This window comes from Rousettus aegyptiacus, unplaced genomic scaffold (genome assembly GCF_014176215.1).
Source record: "Rousettus aegyptiacus isolate mRouAeg1 unplaced genomic scaffold, mRouAeg1.p scaffold_m13_p_3, whole genome shotgun sequence".
Classification (NCBI taxonomy): domain Eukaryota; kingdom Metazoa; phylum Chordata; class Mammalia; order Chiroptera; family Pteropodidae; genus Rousettus; species Rousettus aegyptiacus.
This window is the reverse complement of record NW_023416306.1, coordinates 167,190,198-167,210,438: the sequence shown is the minus strand read 5'-3', so window position 1 is coordinate 167,210,438 and position 20,241 is coordinate 167,190,198. Positions and strand designations below refer to the sequence as shown.

General features: G+C 38.5%; 1 protein-coding gene across 6 annotated transcripts in view; it reads left to right on the top strand.

Annotated features, from left to right (window-relative positions):
- Positions 1 to 20,241, top strand: part of DICER1 (dicer 1, ribonuclease III) — a 66,266-nt gene that overhangs the window by 13,696 nt on the left and 32,329 nt on the right. The window contains exons 2-10 of one of the 6 annotated variants that reach the window (XM_036217999.1): positions 6,193 to 6,256; positions 7,200 to 7,300; positions 10,770 to 10,958; positions 11,568 to 11,730; positions 12,744 to 12,874; positions 13,839 to 13,973; positions 14,302 to 14,462; positions 16,325 to 16,493; positions 17,695 to 18,167. In XM_036217999.1, the coding sequence (XP_036073892.1) occupies positions 10,815 to 10,958; positions 11,568 to 11,730; positions 12,744 to 12,874; positions 13,839 to 13,973; positions 14,302 to 14,462; positions 16,325 to 16,493; positions 17,695 to 18,167 (1,376 nt within the window). In that variant the 5' untranslated portion in view covers positions 6,193 to 6,256; positions 7,200 to 7,300; positions 10,770 to 10,814. Of the gene's footprint in view, positions 1 to 6,192; positions 6,257 to 7,199; positions 7,301 to 10,769; positions 10,959 to 11,567; positions 11,731 to 12,336; positions 12,875 to 13,838; positions 13,974 to 14,301; positions 14,463 to 16,324; positions 16,494 to 17,694; positions 18,168 to 20,241 lie in introns of those variants that run through there. The other 5 variants (XM_036218002.1, XM_036218000.1, XM_036218005.1 and 2 more) reach the window with 5 other exon arrangements.

Genomic DNA, 20,241 nt, shown 5'->3' with positions numbered 1-20,241 from the left:
ATATTAGGAGGTACATGTTGTCACTTTGTCCCAACATTGATGATGTTAAAACTTTGTCACTTGGATTAAGTTAAAGTGGTATTTATCAGGTTTTTCCAATGAAAAATTTCACTTTTTGTTTGAATTAGTAGATGATCTTTGCAGAAATACTTTGAGACTTAGCATCCGTAAATAATTCTTGCCTCAGTTTTACTAATGTGATGGTTAAAAATGGTGATTTTTTTTTGTCATTCCCTCTACATTTATTAGCTGACATTGAATAGCATTTTATCTGGATTTTAAACCTAGTAAAATTCCCTTTCTAAAATAAAAAATTAATGAGAAGTATTATTTGAGCCTTTAGGTTTGCCCAGTTGTCCTTGAAACATTAGTTTTAAGTTGCTAAAACATTTTCAGGGTTAGTGTTGTCGACTGAAAAATATCGGTGTTCTGTCACCAAAAACCATTTATTTAGGAAAAAGAAAGGATTGCAACCCAGAGCATGGAGACATGGAGCAGTTAGCACCATAGAGTTTTACTATAAACAGAGCTCTTTGGGTAGGTGTTCTCCCCTCTCTCGTGATTATGCAGAGTGCAGAGCTTCTGTAAGCCCTAGCTCCTCCCATTGACCTTGCTGATTGATGATGTTTGCTTAAAGTTCCAGTTGGTCTTTGTAGGGAGCAGGGGTCAAGGATGGGGCGTTAAACGTGTTAAAATCATTTGGATTGTTTAAAGTCTTTAATAGGTAGGAAATAACTATATTGAATTTTTTCTTTGACCTATAAAAACATACATTAATTTAAGTTTAGATAAATAAGGTTTATTTTCATCATAGAATTAATTAATGAAAATTATTGATATTTCCAGCTTTTCTTGAATTTAGTGTAAGTCAAGTATGAAATTATCTTTCATTTCAAAAATCTTACACTTTTTGGGCTGGCAGCAGGGGATAGCAATAGCAATTACATCTGATAAGAGACAGAAGTTATAATTAAGCCCTGATTTGGATGATATAGATAGCCCATGGATGCTGGACAGACCAGAGTCAAGTGATAGAGGTTTTTAGGGGAAGCTTGGGGTGGTGAGTGGAGGTGGGCCCCAGGAGGAGGAGCTCATCTGCGAAGGCTGGGACACACTTACTTGTCGCATGGAGAGAAGGTAACATGAGTTGTTGCTCATAGCGCACACAGCTTGGAAATTCTAATAGGTTTGCTTTCCGGAGTCAACAGCGATTAAACTTCCATCACACTCAGCAGGCAAGTCTGTTAGGCTCACTTTGTTTCAGGACCGACCTCTCTTTAGTATTAAAATGTCCAGGTTATAGTGTATTAAAATCATTTGACGTAGAAAATATGTCTTCCTCTTCATCATGGGCGGTCCTCGTGGATGTAAAAGATAGAAGGTAGTCATGAATTGAGTAAAATTCTAGTGCTTGTTGAACAATGTTTTTGAGTCATGGACAAACTTGGAATCAGACATTAACTTTAAAACTCACCTTGAAAGCTAGTGGCATAGTAAAGTATTTACCTTTCTTGAAACAAAACTGCCGGGGTAAATGTCATTATAGGTAACTTGAAGGGGAGGGGCGGGTCTTGGTGCCAATTTGATGAGTTGGAGCATTGTCTTCTTAAGTATTCCAAGTAAGTGGGCCATTGGCTGGCAGCCTAGAGATAATTTTTATATGGAGATTTTGATGGGTGGGTGGAATTTGTTAAAATGGTATTTGACCTGCATTCAACTTCAGTTTTGGATAAATCTAATTTTAGGCATAATTACATTGAAATGTAAACATAATATGTTTATGTTTCAGATTTAGAGAAACCCAGAAATTTGCTTGCTTCATAGAGTAGTGCAGGAAAAGAAACTAGTGAATTTGTGGTTTAAGTTATAGAAGCTGGGGTAAAATTTGCCACATTTAGTGGCTTAAGAAGGGAGGTTTTTTTTTTTCCCTTCAGTACCTAAAACAGAATTATATCTTTACTATTGTCTTTAGACAATTCTCAGTTTGAAAGTTTGTCTTCCAGTTCTAAAAATAAAGTGTTCAAATTGTAGGGAATTTTAAAATGCAAAGAAGTTTTAAGGAAAAAGAAATTGCTTGTGCTAGTAACCCCATTCTCACTTTTTGAATGTATTTTCTCTCCATTCCTATTCCCTCTCTCCCTCTTTTTTTTTTTTTAGTGTTTAACTTGAAGACATAATCATGATCTTATTGTCAATAAAAATGTTATGTTTTCATTGAACGCCATAACTTAAGCATTTTCATTCATTATAAACTCATCATTTTTAATGGCTCATTTGAATTGCATCATGTAAAATGAACTATGGTTTACCAAACCATTCCCTCATTTCGTGTTAGACATTTAGATTTTAGGGGTGAGTGTAAGAGGGGCATTTTTTGCTGTTGTAAATGGTAGTGTTGAAGGGAACATTTCTGTTCAAAGTGTTTTTTTGTGTGTATGTGTTGTATGCTAGATTCAGATGCAGTGATTTCTAAATAATAATGACATATGACAAGTAAAAAATGCAACTGTTTCTCTTGTACTGTACATTTAACTATCTAAAGATACCAGTGTTTAAATTTGAAGTTATTATCCTGTTTCTCTTTGGTCTCTAAGTATTTGGTTTGACCATAGTCTTTTCATAATCTATATTGACCAAGTAGGATTTGATAAACCTCTGAAGTATTTATTTTATATACTGTAGAAGTTTTGGATATTTCCTATTTTTTTTGAAATTTTATATTTTTAAAATTTGTCCATTTTGTGATGATGACAATGATTTATTGCACATCTGTGGATTGTTTTATTGCCTAAGAAACAGTTAAGTGAATTAATGTTTACACTGATGTCCTAGGAACCAAATAGCATATAGTATTTTGATTTTTTCTTTTAAAGAGAACTAGTGGACACAAAGTATTTAGTTACATTATATATTATGTACCATGTTTTGTAATTTACTGTTTTTATCCTACTGTAATTTTGTAGTGACTGGGCAGTTTGGAGTTTGTGGGTTTTCATGTTTAAGTGGTTAAAATACTGTATGAAATCTTGTGCACTTTAAATTTATATGAGAATGCATTTTCCATACTGAATTTTAGGGTAATAAAACATTTCAGGCTTTCTTTAAGGAATTCCTTACAGCCTTAAGAATTGTTTGAAAACATGGGTCTAGATAGAGTTGGTAATTTATTTTTTTTTAAACTACCATTTAGCGAGCATTTTCTGTGTTGCAGAAGCACTTTTTCTTTGCTAGGCCGGCATGTATACATGACTGTATTTAATCCTCGTCATTGTCAGGAAACCACCTTAGAGAGAGGTAGTAAATCTGATAAACCCCCGTCTGTCTGACACTGGACCCTTTGCTGGCATTCACATGATTTTAAATGAAAGATACTTCATTCACTTGGCTTTCCACGTGGCCAGTGGCCTTGGTCAGTGCCCCTCCCACAGCAGAGGCCTCTCTGCGGGGAGGGGGGGCTGCGAAGGCGGGGGGCGCTAAGAGGTGAGAGCGGCAGCTCACTGAGGAAGTAACAGTTGAGACTTTCTCCTTTAACTTAAATTTAGAAAAGGAACTTGGATCCTTTCGATGTGCAGATTTCTTGTTACTGTAGCTGAGTGTTCGCCCACTTAGCTCTATCTTCGCTTTAGAACGCCTTTCCCCAGTAGAGTTGGCCAGCATGGTTTAGGGTTTCTCTAGTATTTAAGTTCCAAAAAAAGGAATTTCATTATTTGGCATGACTACTACTTGAGAATTGGACTGTTTTTTTAAGCCAATGTTGGGGAAATATAATTAAAAATAAAATCTCCTCCCACCCCAGAAACTCTCCACAAAGGTAGAAGGAAAGAAAACAGTTCTGTCATTGAGAAGACATTGAACCCACACGTGCTGTGCATCTCAGGCTAGCCACTGAAGAGACCGCAAAGACAGGAAGAAATCTCGTAGCTAAGTGGTTACCACCCATTACATCCCTGTTTTCCAGATAAAATTGCTAATTTTCTTGTATCTTTGTGGTTAGAGATAGGTTTTGCAGTTTGGAGTCTAGTGACAAAGTAGGCCCATCTCTTCCTAGGAAACGTGCAGATTGGACGTAATCTTTCTTATTACATCTCAGAGATGGCGCTCAGGTCCTTAGGGAAATATTCCTGAGATGGGAGATGTGGGAGGTTTCTGTAGCTTTATAGAGATGCACATCGGTCCGAAAGGGCTGAGAAGGAATTCTGTAAGGAGTAGGGAAGGAGGCTCTTCCAATTGTTTTCAACTGGCAGAGCTAAACCTTTTATTTTTAATTTGCCCTTATACCAAAACCATATAAACCAAATAAAGCTTGTTACTTTGTATTTGGAGCCAAGGGTGCCTTTAGCTGTTTAGGCTGGTTGGACTTTAAGTAATGCCTCGGATGCCATAGCATACTTTTATGTTAAACAAAAAATTTTAACTTCCATGGCTGAAGTCTTTTTAAAAGAAAGGGCTTGTTAGGCCATTGTTAGCAAAAAAGAAGACGAGTCTTGGGGCTTGGAGTTTAAGGCACCGGAGGCAGGGCCAGGCCAAAAGGACAGTGTGCCTTTGTCCAGGGCAGCATGGTCCTGGGGTTTTACAGGCATTTGCACATGTCACGCCGGGGGAGAAAGATGTAGCCGCCCCGAAGGAGTTTGCGTTAGCGGGTGGGAGAAGGTGAAACGCTGCTCCGGGGAGAGCGGCGCCCCGAGCCCGCGGGGAAGGGCTTGCTTCCGGGGACGGGTTGCGGGTTGCGGGCCGGGCGGGGAAGTTCATGAGTAAGTAAGAAGCGGAGGCTCCTGGGGTTCAAAGGCGCCTGGCTGTGTTCTCTCTTTAGAATAATCGGGGAAATAGCCAAGTGGAAATGAATCCGAAATTCCAACATACACTGAGGAGTGTGAGCCGTCTTTTGTCAGCTGGCTCACAGCTATTAACACGCTAACTTTTCTTTCTGTCTTTCACTCTTTAGCCACCGTCGTCTTAATTTAGAACATCTCAGAATTCTTTTTCTTTGTCCATTACTATGAGCTCAAAGCTCTTCAGACTTTTTTTAGTTTTATATGTTAGCTTACAGAAGTACTTTTGGCCCTGTTTTAATGTCACACTGTTCATGTTTTTTTTCTATTTTTTAATGCACTATGGGACTTTACAGTGGTTTGTGGCTTCATACAGGTAGAAATGGAATCAGGACAGTAATATTTGTAGAAATAGTGTCAGAATTTGAGATACATTTACAATAAAATGAATGAGTTGGAAGTTTTCTGTTACCACTTTTGAAAATGTGCACCAGGAAGCTCTGGATGCCTTTGGACTTCAGAAGAGTTAAGCTAAGTCTGTCGTTACACAAACCTTTGTGTGAAAGGGTACAGTGGGTTGCCGGCCGAGATGCTAATGTGGATTAAGTCTGTTGGTTTATACTGTCTCTTGACATATTGTCTGGTATATAGTGTGTCTTGTTCAGAGTTATCTTAAAAGGGCCTATGAAACAGGAGTTTGCACGTTTGGAATTTTAAGTCATAGTCATCAATTAAAACTAGCAAATGTGACCTGTTGGCTCTGTATCATGAATGTAAAAATGAGTTGTCATTGTACTTGGCATATTAACTTTCTAATGTATCTATACTGAATTGTCTTAGGGAAGTAATTTGGACAAGAGCAATAATTTTGAGTGGAGTTGAAATGAATTTTAAAGGATTATCAGCTTATTTTGGTTATGGTGCTTCTAGAAAAGAGGTGAATATGAATTAGAAAATATGTAAATTGTGATGTCCATGCATTGAATTTACATCTTACTCGGTGGCAATACAGGATGGCACTGAGGCAGCGTTAGAAAACACAAACTGACGAACTGGGAGGTAGGGAGATACTTACACGCTCATGTAAGGCATGATGCTGACTCAATATAATGTTCACGTATTTCTAAAGCCAGATTTTACTGGGGGGAAATGGTAATTTACTGCCGAGAATTCTCCCTTATGTCTATTGGATTGTACTAACAACTTAAATTTTTTCAATTGTATTAGAACATAATAAATGCAAATTTTAAACAGCAACTCTTTCAAACACATCCTGCTTTCCTGACTCCCCCAAAATAAATTATTTAATCAGGGACCTTATTCCGATAAGTAAATATGAAAATTTTGTTAAGTAGGAAATTTCTTAAAGTTGGTTTTTAAAAATGAGTTGTATGTTCTAAAATATTCTCTCTGTTGCTTTTAGGTTACCTAGGGTATGAATTAATACAGACTTGGGAACTGAAAGAACTTAGAATCAGCATTTTGAGGTAAATATGGACATACTTAAATAGCGTTAAGGTTTCCCCATTCTGCTTTAACTTACTGGCAAAAAGATCTGTGTGTGCAATGAGAAAGTTTAAGCTCCACAGAAATGTCCCTGGAACAACTAGACTGGACTTAGATAAGTGAAGACAGACCGCTGTCAGTTTGTCCTTCCCGCGCTTGTGCTAGTCCAGGCCTCGCAGTCAGTCAATGAGTGTAAATGAAACTGGGGTCACATCTAACAGAAACCGACGTTTGTTGATTAAAGTAAGCTTTTCAGCTCATTACTTCCTTAGTTTTTGATTTATAATCTCTTCTAGAACCACCCCTAAATTAAAAATTTCCCATAATAGTAACATTGTCGAACTGTGTTCCTGAATTCTTTTATTCATAAATGAATTCTATAAGAATTTATGGTGTGGATTTAACTGTTCTTTGAGTTTTTGTTTTTTAATTTCATTTTGAGAAATTGGAATTGTTCATACATTTTATATATGTATTGAAGACTTATTACCAGGTGATTTGGAGTTGTCAGCCAAGTTACCTTTTCTGGTGACCTCCATTATTTCTTTGTATATGTGAATTTAGGAAATAACACATACTTATACTTTTATTTTTATATTTCTTCATTATAGTCACTATAGGATTTATTTGCTTCGTTTCATTTCCTTGTATTTATTTTGAAGTCTTTTCTGAACTTTTCTCTTTTTCTTTCCCCCAGATCGCTGGGAGTTAGGCGTGTTATTGCTGTAGTTCATTCTCTTGTTCTTTGTTTTAGAATAACACTAAGGATCCTAAAATAACCCAAATGTCTTTTGTTTAAAATTTCATACAAAAATAATCGTCTTTTTTTTTTTTTAATTCTTCATATCAGTAGGACTCTTATAGGTGTGTTTATATTCAGTTTAAAGGAATCTTAAAATTGGCTATTTTTGCATTTATTTTTAGAGCAGAAGCTTGGGCATGCTGTGATTTTCCAATAAACTGCTATCACAATGTCAAAATGCAGTTCAGACAACAGCAACACAGAGATCTCAAACATTGAAACGGTAAATCAGTGATTTATCCTATGTGGAAAGAGGAAAATAATTTATTCATGTCTTTTATTAGGTTATATCTAAGTGAATAATATATAGAAGATATGAAACAACTTCACCAATTTGATGAGTGTAAATTGGCCAGAAATTTAAAATCTATGATTGAAAAACAGCCAGGTGGTTACTGTTGACGCTGCTAAAGCAGTTAACTATAGTCAGTTCATCTGTGAGGCTAGAACAATTACGTACCAGCAGGGATTCAGGGCTTGTCATTAAGGCCAAGTTAAGGGGAAAAAAATCTATTTCAACATGTGAAAGAGAGTAAAAATTTGCAAAATTACAGGTTTTTCTGTTTTCACATTATTGGATTACTTCAACGTCGAAGTTTTAAATCTTGGATTTGCTTTCCCTAAATAGGAAGTGTATTACTGGGGCTAGCTAGCCACTGTATACCAAATGAATGAAAATTCATTTAAACATTATGACCTTATGGAAAATAAAATCGGGAGAGTTAAATCGCTGTCCTCAATTCCTTGCAGATCCTCCCTCCGCACCCCCTTTCAAGGCGTGTAGAAGTGGAGCGGGTGTGGATTTCCAAACCAAATAGAAATATCTTTTGAACTGCCTATGATTCTGTTCTGTACGTTATTGTGTGGACATTCATGAATCTCTGATTCAGTTCATCAAATATTTATTTAACCGCACATATGGTACATTGCACCAGAAATTTAAGAGCTGCAGAGGATAAGAGAAATATCTTGTTCTTGGTATGTGCATGTATCTCTTTGTGACTGTCTGCAATCTGATATAAATTATGAAAGGCAGAGGCTGTTTGAAGAGTTTTACGTCACTCACGTGAGCATCGTTTGCATTCTACAAATCTGCATTGTATGTCTGCCATGTCCTGGGTGTGGTTTGGTTCAGTGGGTGACACAGATATGTGGGGGACATACAGCTCTGATACCAAAGGAACTCTTAGTCTAGTTGGTCGTGTTTATTTTTAAAACTATTTGGAAATAATTTCAACCTTATAGAAAAGTTGCAAGAATAAGAACAGGACGAAGAATTCATGCTTTACCCGTTTTGCCCCATTTGCTTTATCGTTTGCACACACACACTCTGTATGTCTACATGTGGTTTCCTTTTCTGAACCATTTGAGAATAAGTTGCGTACATCATGGCCCTCTACCCCTGAGTACTTTAGTGTATGCTTCCTAAGCACGAGGCCGTTCTCTTGCATAGCCTGCAGTCACACTGCAGTTATCAACGTCAGTGGATTTAACAGTGCTGCTTTCTACAGTTTTATCAGCGGTCTTCATAATGTCCTTTGTGGCGTTGTTCTGTTGTGTAGGACCCAGTCTGAGATGACTTTCTGCATTTAGTTGTCATGTCTCTCTATAGTATTCTTTAATCTGGAACATTTTCATCGTTTTTTTTTGTATTTTGTGATATATTTTTGAAGAATGCAGTCCTCCCTTTTAGAAAATAGAACATTCTTCTCATTTGTTAGCTTTTTTTCTGGAGTTATTAATATTACTAATGTCAGCTGTATGAGAAGTGGTGACATGGTGACAGGGAGAAGGAGGGTGCCGCTGGTTCCCGGCTGTTCCTGGTCTCTGGAGGTGGAGGAAAGTGTATTGGGGGATTTACGCTGTTGCTTGCTTCTCATTTTTTCCCATCCACCACCAGGATTTAGAATGATTTCCCATTACCTTCTGCTATATCTGTGGTTGGTCTTGGATTAGCATTTGGGTTGGGTGAAAAGTAAGGGGTCAGGGTTAAGGATAAATAATCCTAGACAGGCAGCAGCCTGGGGTAAGGAAGGCAAAGTATGGAAGGATCCTGACCCATGAATGGCAGCCAGTTGGAACATGCCTGTGGATCTCAGCCATGGGCCTTTAGAGTGACTTGTCAGATCTCAGGAAATCGGATCAAGTAGGTTTTCATTTTGAGTTCCTGGCAACTGTGTTGAGTAGAAAGCTTTGGCGGTGAACCTGAGCGTGTGTGTGCATCCTGTGGGTCTGCAGAATTGAGAAAAGTGAATGCTTAGTGTGGGGTGAAAGGAACGGCTGTTGGGGCTGCGGTTCACTGGGGAACCAGCAGATTGTCTCTTTGATCCAGGGAAAATAATGACTTGGTAGTTTTTCGTAATGTACTCCGGAAGACTTTGCTTGCCATCTTCCTCTGAGCAGCGTGATGAGAATGGTTGTACGGTCTGGTCCACAGATGTGCCTCTCTTCCTGAGGTCCTGGGCTCCTGCAGCCACTTGCCCTGGTACCACTTACTTGAGATCGCATGTACATTAGCTGGATGGTGAATTCTGGTCAGCCGAATTAATCTCCGAAATCAGAATTTGGTATTATGCCTATGCATGAAAGAGGACTGCACTTGAGACTTCTGATTGGATTAGATGCAATAGCTTAAGTCAGTGTGTTGTACCATGGTTATAAATTTCATGTGTCAGGAGATTCAGAGATTTTGCCGTCAAGGAACAAAGAGCAGTATTCTTCCTTTCCAGTTTCGTAGAGCAGCAACGGGGAACACTCCACAGTAGTCTAGGGAGAAAAGGCCATTCTGCGGGGCGTGTGCATTCTGCACAGTCAGGAAAGTCAGTCATGGGCTTTCGCATAGAGACTTGAAACCTTAACCCCCTACCTGCAGTTGAAGAATTTTAGAAAGACCCAGTATTGTTTTGTTGTTTTACATAATGACATTTATCTTTGAGAAAGAGTACATGACATGCAGAAGGGTGCTTAGATGCCATGCAAAGCTATCGCAGAATGGCGTGCTTGGTTTTCATTTATCTAGGATATGTATAATGTAAAGAGACATGCTGAAATAGTGGATCATCTCTACTCAGTTGTTAATTGAAAAAAAAAAAGACCCGTGTTTTTGGTCTTTTGATAAAAACGACTAAATGGTGGCAGACATTTGAGCCTTTCCTGTGTGCAGGCGCAATGCTCAGTGCCTCCTGCACATTTTCTCATTTTATCAATAATAACAGCTTTTACAAATAATATTTGAAATATATATTTACATTTTATATACATATATTTTAAAAGGCACCATGCAATACATATTTTCTTTTAAAGGCATATTATGCACGTGGTTCTGTGTCAGTAAATATAGATGTATATTATCTTAATGGAGTCAGAGTATTCTCTTATATAGCCATATAATAATTTACTTAGCTAACTTTTTATTAAGACATTTGTGATTTCTTATTCTTGTACTTAACATCTTTGTTCAGTTGTCTGATTCTTTTAGACAAGTTTCTGGGTGTAGGGTTGCTGGGTTGGAGAGTATAGAATGCTTGACTTTTAAAACGATCCCTTTAGATCAAGAAAAAGCTAAAACAGTTATAGGAAGAGTTTGAAAAGGCCCAGAGGAATGATGTTCTGATGTTTCTCTTGTTTCTGTGCTTTCTTTTGTTTTTAACCCTGCATGGTTGTGTAATGGTTATTCTTTTTCCCTTTTGTAGTAAGCTGTGCTAGAACAAAAATGCAATGAAAGAAACACTGGATGAATGAAAAGCCCTGCTTTGCAACCCCTCAGCATGGCAGGCCTGCAGCTCATGACCCCTGCTTCCTCACCAATGGGTCCTTTCTTTGGACTGCCATGGCAACAAGAAGCAATTCATGATAACATTTATACGCCAAGAAAATATCAGGTACTAATGAGACCACTAATACTGGAGCATTTTTACTAAAATGGAATAAATTAGCATATAGTTGACACAACTTATAAAACTCATTTACCTTTTCAAGCTTTCCTCTCTGATTAACTTTCTCATTCCAATACCTGTGTTGTTACTAGTCCTTTTCTTTGCTAACATCTGCTGGGTAATTGGTTGGTAGTCTTATTTGTGAAGTTCCTTATTTTTCCCCTCTGGAAACCTCACTGTTCCTTAGTCCCCATTTGGCTGTGTCTGTCCTCATGAGCTGGGTCGGAATTGAGATCTTTGGAACACCATGAACTGGCAGAACCACGGGTATTGGAAATTTAGTCATTCACGTAGTCTAAAGAAGTATTCTGTCCGTGCAAAAAACATTCTTAAAGAAATGGTAGATGCGTTTTGACATATGGGTCCACAGCAAAGCTAAGTAAAACAGGAATTTTAATGCCTCTGATTATCATATAAAGATGTAGAAAGTAAATTTTTTTGGCAAATTTATGGAAGATTTTAGAAAACAGTGAAATTTCCTGCAAAACAATCCAGTTTTCTAACTTTTGTGCTCAGCTGAGAAGTGTGTAATCGCCCTTTCTACTGTATTTCCAGGTTGAACTGCTCGAAGCAGCTCTGGACCATAATACCATAGTCTGTCTGAACACTGGCTCAGGGAAGACGTTCATTGCAGTGCTACTCACTAAAGAGCTGTCCTATCAGATCAGGGGCGACGTCAGCAGACTCGGGAAAAGGACGGTGTTCTTGGTCAACTCTGGTAATACAAAATTATTTTATCAGGTTGCGTGGAGGAAACTGGATGTGATTTTATGGTTAAGCAGATTTTCTCTTTGGTCATTAGGTTATATTATCGAAAGCGTAGAGAGTTTGACCAATAATGTTCCTGTTGAAACTCTGATAGAAATAGGAATCTTGTCTTATTTCTTTATTAGATTTCTCTTAAATGTCAGCCATTTTGTTTCACAGGTGTTAAACTTCAGTTTTCTCTTAAATGTAATTGCATTTAATTCTGATTCTGCATTTCTAGTGAATGGATTACTTTCGGAACATAATCTAAGTTGCTGCCGTTATTTTTATTTTCGATGTTTAGCTTTACAAAATATGTCAAAATGTGCTTGATTATGAGACATGCAACTTTAATATATGATTATGCAATCTTAATTGTAGAAAGAAAGTTAGGTGCTTCTTAATAGTTAGATATTCAGTAAGTTTAAAATACTTTTTGTTTTGTTTTGTTTTTTGGGTTTTTTTTTTTTTTTTTGCTGTGTGTGTGGGATTATATATTAAAAATAAAAAGTGTAAAATGTGAACCTGAGCTGTAAGGTTGCTAACATAACCATGTCGCTCCTCTCCTTTTTTTTAGATTGTCTCAGCATGCGATGCTCTCATGTGCTTTAAGTACTCATTAGACTGTCTTGTTTCTTGCTGAAACGATCTGATTTTATTGAAGAAAACAGGAGGGCTGGATCTGGAGTAGTTACCATTCCAGCCTAGAAGTTATATTCTTAGGTTGGGAAAAATCAGCTCTAAAGAAGGAAGGTGATATAGGGTTCTCTGAAGTGAATGACAGAAGGCAGGGTGGTGAGTCTCATAAGTACATTTTGGAGGATGTAACCTTGGAAATGTGATTTTAAGTGGACTATCTAAAAAATAGGTGGTTAGGTATAACATTTAAAAGTAAGGATTTCCGTAACTGTCTTAATTACTAGTAGTCCTGAGAGCCATCTAGGTAAGATCCCTCATTTACATGGAGTTTATATTTGTAATCAGCAAACCAGGTTGCTCAACAAGTGTCAGCTGTCAGAACTCATTCAGATCTCAAGGTTGGGGAATACTCAAACCTAGAAGTAAATGCATCTTGGACAAAGGAGAAATGGAACCAAGAGTTTGCTAAGCACCAGGTAAGACTTGTAGAGAAATTTGACACTATAAATCCCTACAAGTCCTTGACTTGGTTTGTGAGATGACCTGTAGCCTTGGTTGTCTGAGTTAGGCTTGAAAACTGCGTTCCTGTGAGTCAGCCACCTAAAACTAGCCCTTCGGCACTTTTTCTCACTGTGAGTCTCATCCAAAACCACACAAATTGCTAATTTGTGTTGCTCTCACTTCATAGACAAAAAACAGCTTTATCGTGTGGTTTTCTTGCTTGAAAAGCACAAATTCCTATTACGTATTTCCAACTGACAGATGACCATCTGCTTTCAGAAAATTTACTCTTGGGTTAAGTGTCTTGAAACTGGAGGAGTTTCTCGGTCGAGGTCTTTGGCGGAGACCTCCTCCAGCTTGACGTTGCCACGTCGCCCGCATGCGCTGAGGCCCGCGTGTGCTGGTGTCGGCGGGTGCGCAGTGGGGACGAGGCGCTTTCCAGCCGAATTTAAGCAGTCTGTAATCTCCTAGAATGTCTCACATGTGGGTTTAAGCCCTTTAAAAAGCGCTTAAATGTTCACAGAATGATAAGTATAAAAAGAACATTTAGCATGTATCATCGTCCGGAGAAACTTGTCAGTTCAACAGAAAAAAGCGAAACAGTGTGAATTGTTTTGTGATTTGCTTAAATTGACATGTGTCGTCAGTCAAAATATGACTGTAGGAACCTGAAAACCTGAAGTAAATTTAATACATTTATCATAAATACATTGTCTCCATTATTGAGAATTTTTTCTCTTAGTCTTTTTCATGTTTTTCTAGTTCTACTTCTTGGCTCCAAACTGTGAGCTTCCATACATTTAGAATTTTTGTTTTAATTTTGGTTAATGGATTTCTTAGTCCTCACCTACAATACAGTGGCTTAAGTAATCTCCTTTCATATAAGTGTATCGGGCAGGTAAATGGCACGTTTGTATACCGATGTTGATTTTATTATAGGTTCTCGTTATGACGTGCTATGTCGCCTTGAATGTTTTGAGAAATGGTTACTTATCACTGTCAGACATTAACCTTTTGGTGTTTGATGAGTGTCATCTTGCAATCCTAGACCACCCCTACCGAGAAATTATGAAGGTAAGTTTTTAGATTTTACCAGGCTTAATAACTCAGGCTGAATTTCTGAGTATATAAGCAGTGTTTTTATATATCAGAAGCAATAATTTTAGTAAACTTGTAATAAAATTTTAAACAGTATAAATAAATGAATTACATAACCTGCTTTAGCATATTTAAATATGCCTTTTTGATAAGTATCTTTTAAACAAACTACAATAATTCCATAAGTAATATTTTTAGTATTCTTCAGTCTTTTTGACATGTTTTATTTTAATACGATGATGTCTTTCGTTAGGGCCTTGCAAATGGAATTTCTTACTGTCAGTATCTTCTGTTGTTATGTTAGCTCTGTGAAAATTGTCCATCATGCCCTCGTATTTTGGGACTAACAGCTTCCATTTTAAATGGGAAATGCGATCCAGAGGAATTGGAAGAAAAGATTCAGAAACTGGAGAAAATTCTCAAGAGTAATGCTGAAACCGCAACTGACTTGGTGGTCTTAGACAGGTATGCACGTGAGATGACTTGGCTTTAATGAGATTGGCTGTAACTAATTTTAAGCCTTCAGTGTCTTTCATAGTGCCTTGCAGAGAGCACCTGTTTGACCAAATGGCGGTTAAAGGGAATTCGCTAGACTGACAGTTCTTTTGCAAGGCAGTTGCCTGCAAATGCAAAGATCTGACTGTTTCCACAGAGAGTGGTAGATGGGGGTGTTTCTGCCTTAAGAGACAATATTGCATAAATGTTGGCCTTTCATATTTGCTGATTTTGACAAGGACTGCGAGCTTGGACAGTAAACTTGTGTCCTTTTCTGTCAATGTATTTTGTTCTGACCTAAATGTGTCCCACATGATAGTTTGAAAGAATGTTTAGAGAATTCAGTATTTTACAGTATGCTCTCATATAATTGGAAACACCCCGTAGTTTTAAAAATGGGCGTGAATGTCTTAGAAAGATATTTATGATTTCTAGATTTGTCTCTTTTTGAGGAGGTTGCTATTTTGAGTTTCATTAAAATACACATACACACACCTTTTTTGATTTAAGCTGATGGAAGGAAGCCCGTATAAGTTAGATTTTTAAATAAATATAACTAATTTAATTCATATTAAAATGCCTTTATAGATATAGTCTTAAATAAGGCTACAGATTACCAAGTGGTGGTTCTTGAAACAGATCATAAATAGAGAAGACTGATATCTCAAGGTATGGAGTTAAACATGGGTTTGAATACTGGCTCTACTAGTTATAAGCTGTGTGACTTGAAGTGAGTCATGTACTGTCCCCAAACTTGTAAAATGGCACTGACAGTAGTTTCAGGGGCTTTTTAGATAATTAGTTGCATTGAGACATGAAAACACCTTGTAGTGTGCCTGTCATTTAGTAGAATTTGGGAAGAGTTGTCTTTGTAGAATGAGAGGAAAAGCTAATGCTTCAGGTTTGTGGAACTTAGGTGTCCAGAATGCCCTAGGAAATACAGACATTGCGACCATCGGAACATGCCATTTCTGACTTCCCTGGGCCAAAGCTTCAGCGATGGTGCAGTAGGAGGCCATCCGTCAGCTTTTATCTGGCCTGAGTTAGATCGGCAGGCCTGGCCTGCCGCCATCTTCAGGAGGAACAGGGGATCAGAGCATTTAAGTAAAGCTGATGAGTAATCTGTTGAATTTGACATTGCCTACTTCTCCCGGTGTGACTCTGGTTAAGTATAGATTCTGGTTGAGAATAATGAAAACTATAGTATTTCAGTATGTCTTACTGTAGTCTCCTTAATTCATCATTATATGTGTTTTTAGAATATTATGTGCTGTTCTCGTCATCTTTATGAAAGATCCAAGGAGTGATACGTAATTAATTGAAAGTTTGGGGGAGCTTTCCTTATGAGGATATGTTAAAAACACATTAAAAACAAAATTGACATTTGCAAATGTTAAAAGTCTCAAATAGTATGGAAATGGATAAATAACGATAACACTTTGCCCTGTAACGTACAAATCCCTTTCTGCTTCAGGGAAGTGATCATCATTCAGTTTCTTGAGTATTTGGACCAACATTGTTCCTAAGGGGCACAAGATGAAAGTCTAAACCTAAAACACAAAATAAGTAACCTGGGATAATGATGAAATCACAAAATTCGCAAAGTGCTTTGACTGTCAGCCTCCTCAGTCGTTCATGCCTCGAGCCCTACCAGGCCCACACAGCGTGAGCACAAGGGGATGTGGCGCAGGCTCATCGCGAGCCCGCCTGTCATCCCACGGAGGCGGACAGACTTGGCTGCGGGCCCTTTCTGTTTTGGTTTAGACACGTAATGGATCATTTGCTGTAGTGAATTGATCACGTATCAACAACTTTTGTTTCCGATGTTTAAGATACACTTCTCAGCCTTGTGAGATCGTGGTAGACTGTGGACCATTTATGGACAGAAGTGGGCTTTATGAAAGGCTGCTCATAGAATTAGAAGAAGCACTTAATTTTGTCAGTGACTGTAACATTTCTGTTCATTCAAAAGAAAGAGATTCTACTTTAATTTCTAAACAGGTAAGCATATACCAAGTAAGTAAAGGAAGTATAATAAAAGGCTTCTGTTTATTTTTAGTATTGAAATGAAAATATGTTTCTAATGAGGTTATTTTCTACACATTGTAGTTTAAGACCTTCTTGTCTCTTTGGACATTTTTCATTGAACATATACTGGATGAAATTTACTATTACCTGACAGACATTTCTGTTAAGTATAGCCCTCCCTGATTTAAGAGGTGAGGATTCATGTCACGGGTATTTAAATAAAAGGAGTGAGTCCAATTTTTTAATTTCTTGGTCAGAATCGGTTAGTTCTTAAACCCTTGTGCTAAACGAATTCTGCTATTTCCTTGTGCATAAGTGGACATGAGCCTGTCATTCCTAAGTGGGATCCAGCTTGGGGAAGAGATTCTTAGGGTAGTGGTTCTCACACATGTGGATCCCAGACTAGCACCCATGGAAGCTGCTGATGTGCAGGTTACATGTCTCACCCTTGACCCACTGGGGTGGGGTCCACCCGAGAGATTTGACGAGCCTTCCAGTTTTCCTGATGTATTAAAGCTCGAAAACCATTGTCCTAGGACTTTATAACCATCTGTGAATATTAGCACTGAACCTGCGTCTTCATTTCACTCCTGCTGATTTTTCCCGAAGCTGCAGTGCCCAGGCTCTTCTCAGGCCCTGAATTTTCAATAAGCCCATGTTCAGCTCTATCTTTGACTTGTCTTAGAGGATTCCTTAGCTATAGCCTCTCTGGATTCACATTCTGCTCTGAGCTCGGGTTGTAAGGTGTGGCTCTGGGCATAAACAAGTTAAGGGAAAATTGTCTTGCTCTTCGATACTAAAAATAAAATGACTGTGCCATATAATTCCTTGCATAGTTACCTGGAAGTAAATGACTCATTGTACTTCTCACTAACCACAGATCTAAAATTCCCTTGTATTAACTTTATACAATTGTATTTTTTATTTGTATTATTTGATAATTTTTGCTGGGGAAAATGAGAGGATAGTTTGTTTTGGATATATATATATATATAGTGAGCTTGAAAAAACCACTAGCCACTCCTCCAAACCTGGAGCATTAACCCCAGTGTTCATATTAGTGAGGTAAGTTTATTTTGGAGGAGCAGACTGAAGGCACTGTAAACCCCAGTTAAACCCCATAGGAAAATGCTGCCTGGTTGTTTAGCATTCGGCTCTCTGTCTTTGTCCGTAGATACTGTCAGACTGTCGTGCAGTGTTGGTAGTTCTGGGACCCTGGTGTGCAGATAAAGTCGCTGGAATGATGGTAAGAGAACTGCAGAAGTACATCAAGCACGAACAGGAGGAGCTGCACAGGAAATTCCTATTGTTTACAGACACTTTCCTACGGAAAATACATGCACTATGTGAAGAGCACTTCTCACCTGCCTCACTTGACCTGAAATTTGTAACTCCTAAAGTAATAAAACTGCTTGAAATCCTACGCAAATATAAACCGTATGAGCGACAACAGTTTGAGAGCGTGGAGTGGTACAATAATAGGAATCAGGATAATTATGTGTCTTGGAGTGATTCTGAGGATGATGATGAGGATGAAGAAATTGAAGAAAAGGAGAAGCCAGAGACAAATTTTCCTTCTCCATTTACCAATATTTTATGTGGAATTATTTTTGTGGAAAGAAGATACACAGCAGTTGTCTTAAACAGGTAAATCTCTAAGATCAGCGTTTTCCCTGCAGTAGAACGAGGCCGCTCTTTGTTCTGCGACGGGTGCGGTCGTGGCCTTGAGCGCTAGCGGGAGAGCGCGTAATGCCCTTCGCTTGGCGCCGCCGCAGGGCAGTGCCATGCACCGACCGGGAGGGCTGCCTGTGTACAGTGGCTTTCCCAAAAGGCGAGATTCGACATGGCCGACTCTTTTTTCCTAAAGGATGCTAAACTATTCTAATCCCTCTAAAAGAGAGAGCAAGTACAGAAAATTAAAGCATTCTTTGTTTTAAATTCACTTAATTGATTCAGTTCAGATATTTGTAATCTGTGATGATGCGCTAGGCATTGTGTTAAGCGTTCCCTACCAGGCCTTTTCCTGAAAGGAATCTCTAAATAAATTTTATCTGAGTATTATCGTGGCTAATTTTTTTTGTTAGCCTTTTCTCTTAACAAATGTTGATTCAGGTTTGCAGGTGTGCATTGGAAGAAGTTTACAACAACTAGATTTGCAGTACAGTTTTCTGAATCAGGAGAGAATAAAAATATTAGGGGAGGATTTGGAGGACGTTGACAAAGGTGACAGTGAGTCCAGCTTAGGCTGTGGGTTCCCACTCGTACCCACTTCTTCAGCAGAAGTGCATGTTTCCTGAACGCAGGCCTAGCCAAGGAGCTCCGCTTCAAGTTCGTGTCAAATGGTCACCTAACGTCTACTTTTTCGGGTTTGTGGATAGGTGCTCTGTTATTTATAAGGGCCAAAAACAGGGTTCTTATTTTGCACTTCAGACAATCTGCTTTTCTACAAGATCCATTAATTGGCCAGAGTTGATCCCTAAGAGCCTTTTGTGCAAGTAGTGATCTCTGAGGAGAAATTAAGCTTTGTTTCCTGAGGTAATTTGGGATTTTTTTTTTCTAAACTGCTTCTGACTGGTTTGGGGTTTTTGAAAACTTACTTGAGTAACGAGAAATTGGACTCTGGGGTCGTCATCTGGTGGTTTTCAGTCTGGTAATTTTCATAGTCATTGGGCCTGATCTTTGTGATGAATACAAAGTAAAATAACTTTAGGTAGTGAATTACACTGAAATCAGAAGTTTAAGCTTGGGAAGGGACTTCACTGACTCTCTAATCCAAGCCACTTATTTTTATAAAAAAGAGAAAGGGCCCCAGGAGGAAAAGCGATTTGCTGTGAGTTAAATTGCTAGTCAGTGGCAGAGACAATTCACGAATCCTGATACCTTACCTCCTGGTCTCCAGCTCTGGCTGCAGTCACAAGGCCCCTGGGCCTCGCAACACCGAGCCTGGCCCTGCGGTGGGAAGGCCGCCAGGAGCCGAGGCCGCCAGGAGCCAGGCCCGCGAGAGCATGGTGGGCGGTGGGGTGTTCCTCAGGGCCGGGGAAAGGCTCGTCAGTGGTCAGAGGAGGCGAATGTTCTAACCCTGGTTCTAGACATACTCCCTGCCTCCTCACAGGGTGGTTTAAGAATTAAATACACTTTCTAGGGCTCAGAAAGAAGAAATGGGGGTGTATTTTCTTTCTTGCCTCTGTCCTCTACCTACGTTGTTAAATGTGCCAGTTTTCATTGGAGGAATTTTAGTCTGAAAAGGTTTATTGAAAATCAGTTACTTCTTATATTGACTTTGAGGATCAGATTAATTGTGATCAACTTTCATAAAATGTGGCTGGAATTTAGTGTGGATGATGAATCAAGAGTGACTTGAGGGCTGACTTTATGGGCAGCTAATTAAATATACGATAGAGGTCTTGTTTCAGTAAGCTTTTTAATGAGCTTAGAAAGACTTCCTGGAATCCAGATTCTTTCCTTCCATCAATTTAATGGGAGGAAAAAACCCTTCTTCAGTGAACAGTTTTCATGGGAGTGTAAGCTATTGTAACACTGGGCAGTTTTCTGCTCTCCTGATTAAGAAAATAAATCATAGCCACATCTGTATGCAATGTAGGTGTGTGTACAGTCTTATGTTCACAGTTTTCCTTTTGCCATGTGTATATAGGGCTTTGTGGTGTATAGTTTATATATGTTTTTAAATTTCACAGCACTCCATGAGGGGGGAAGGTAGATA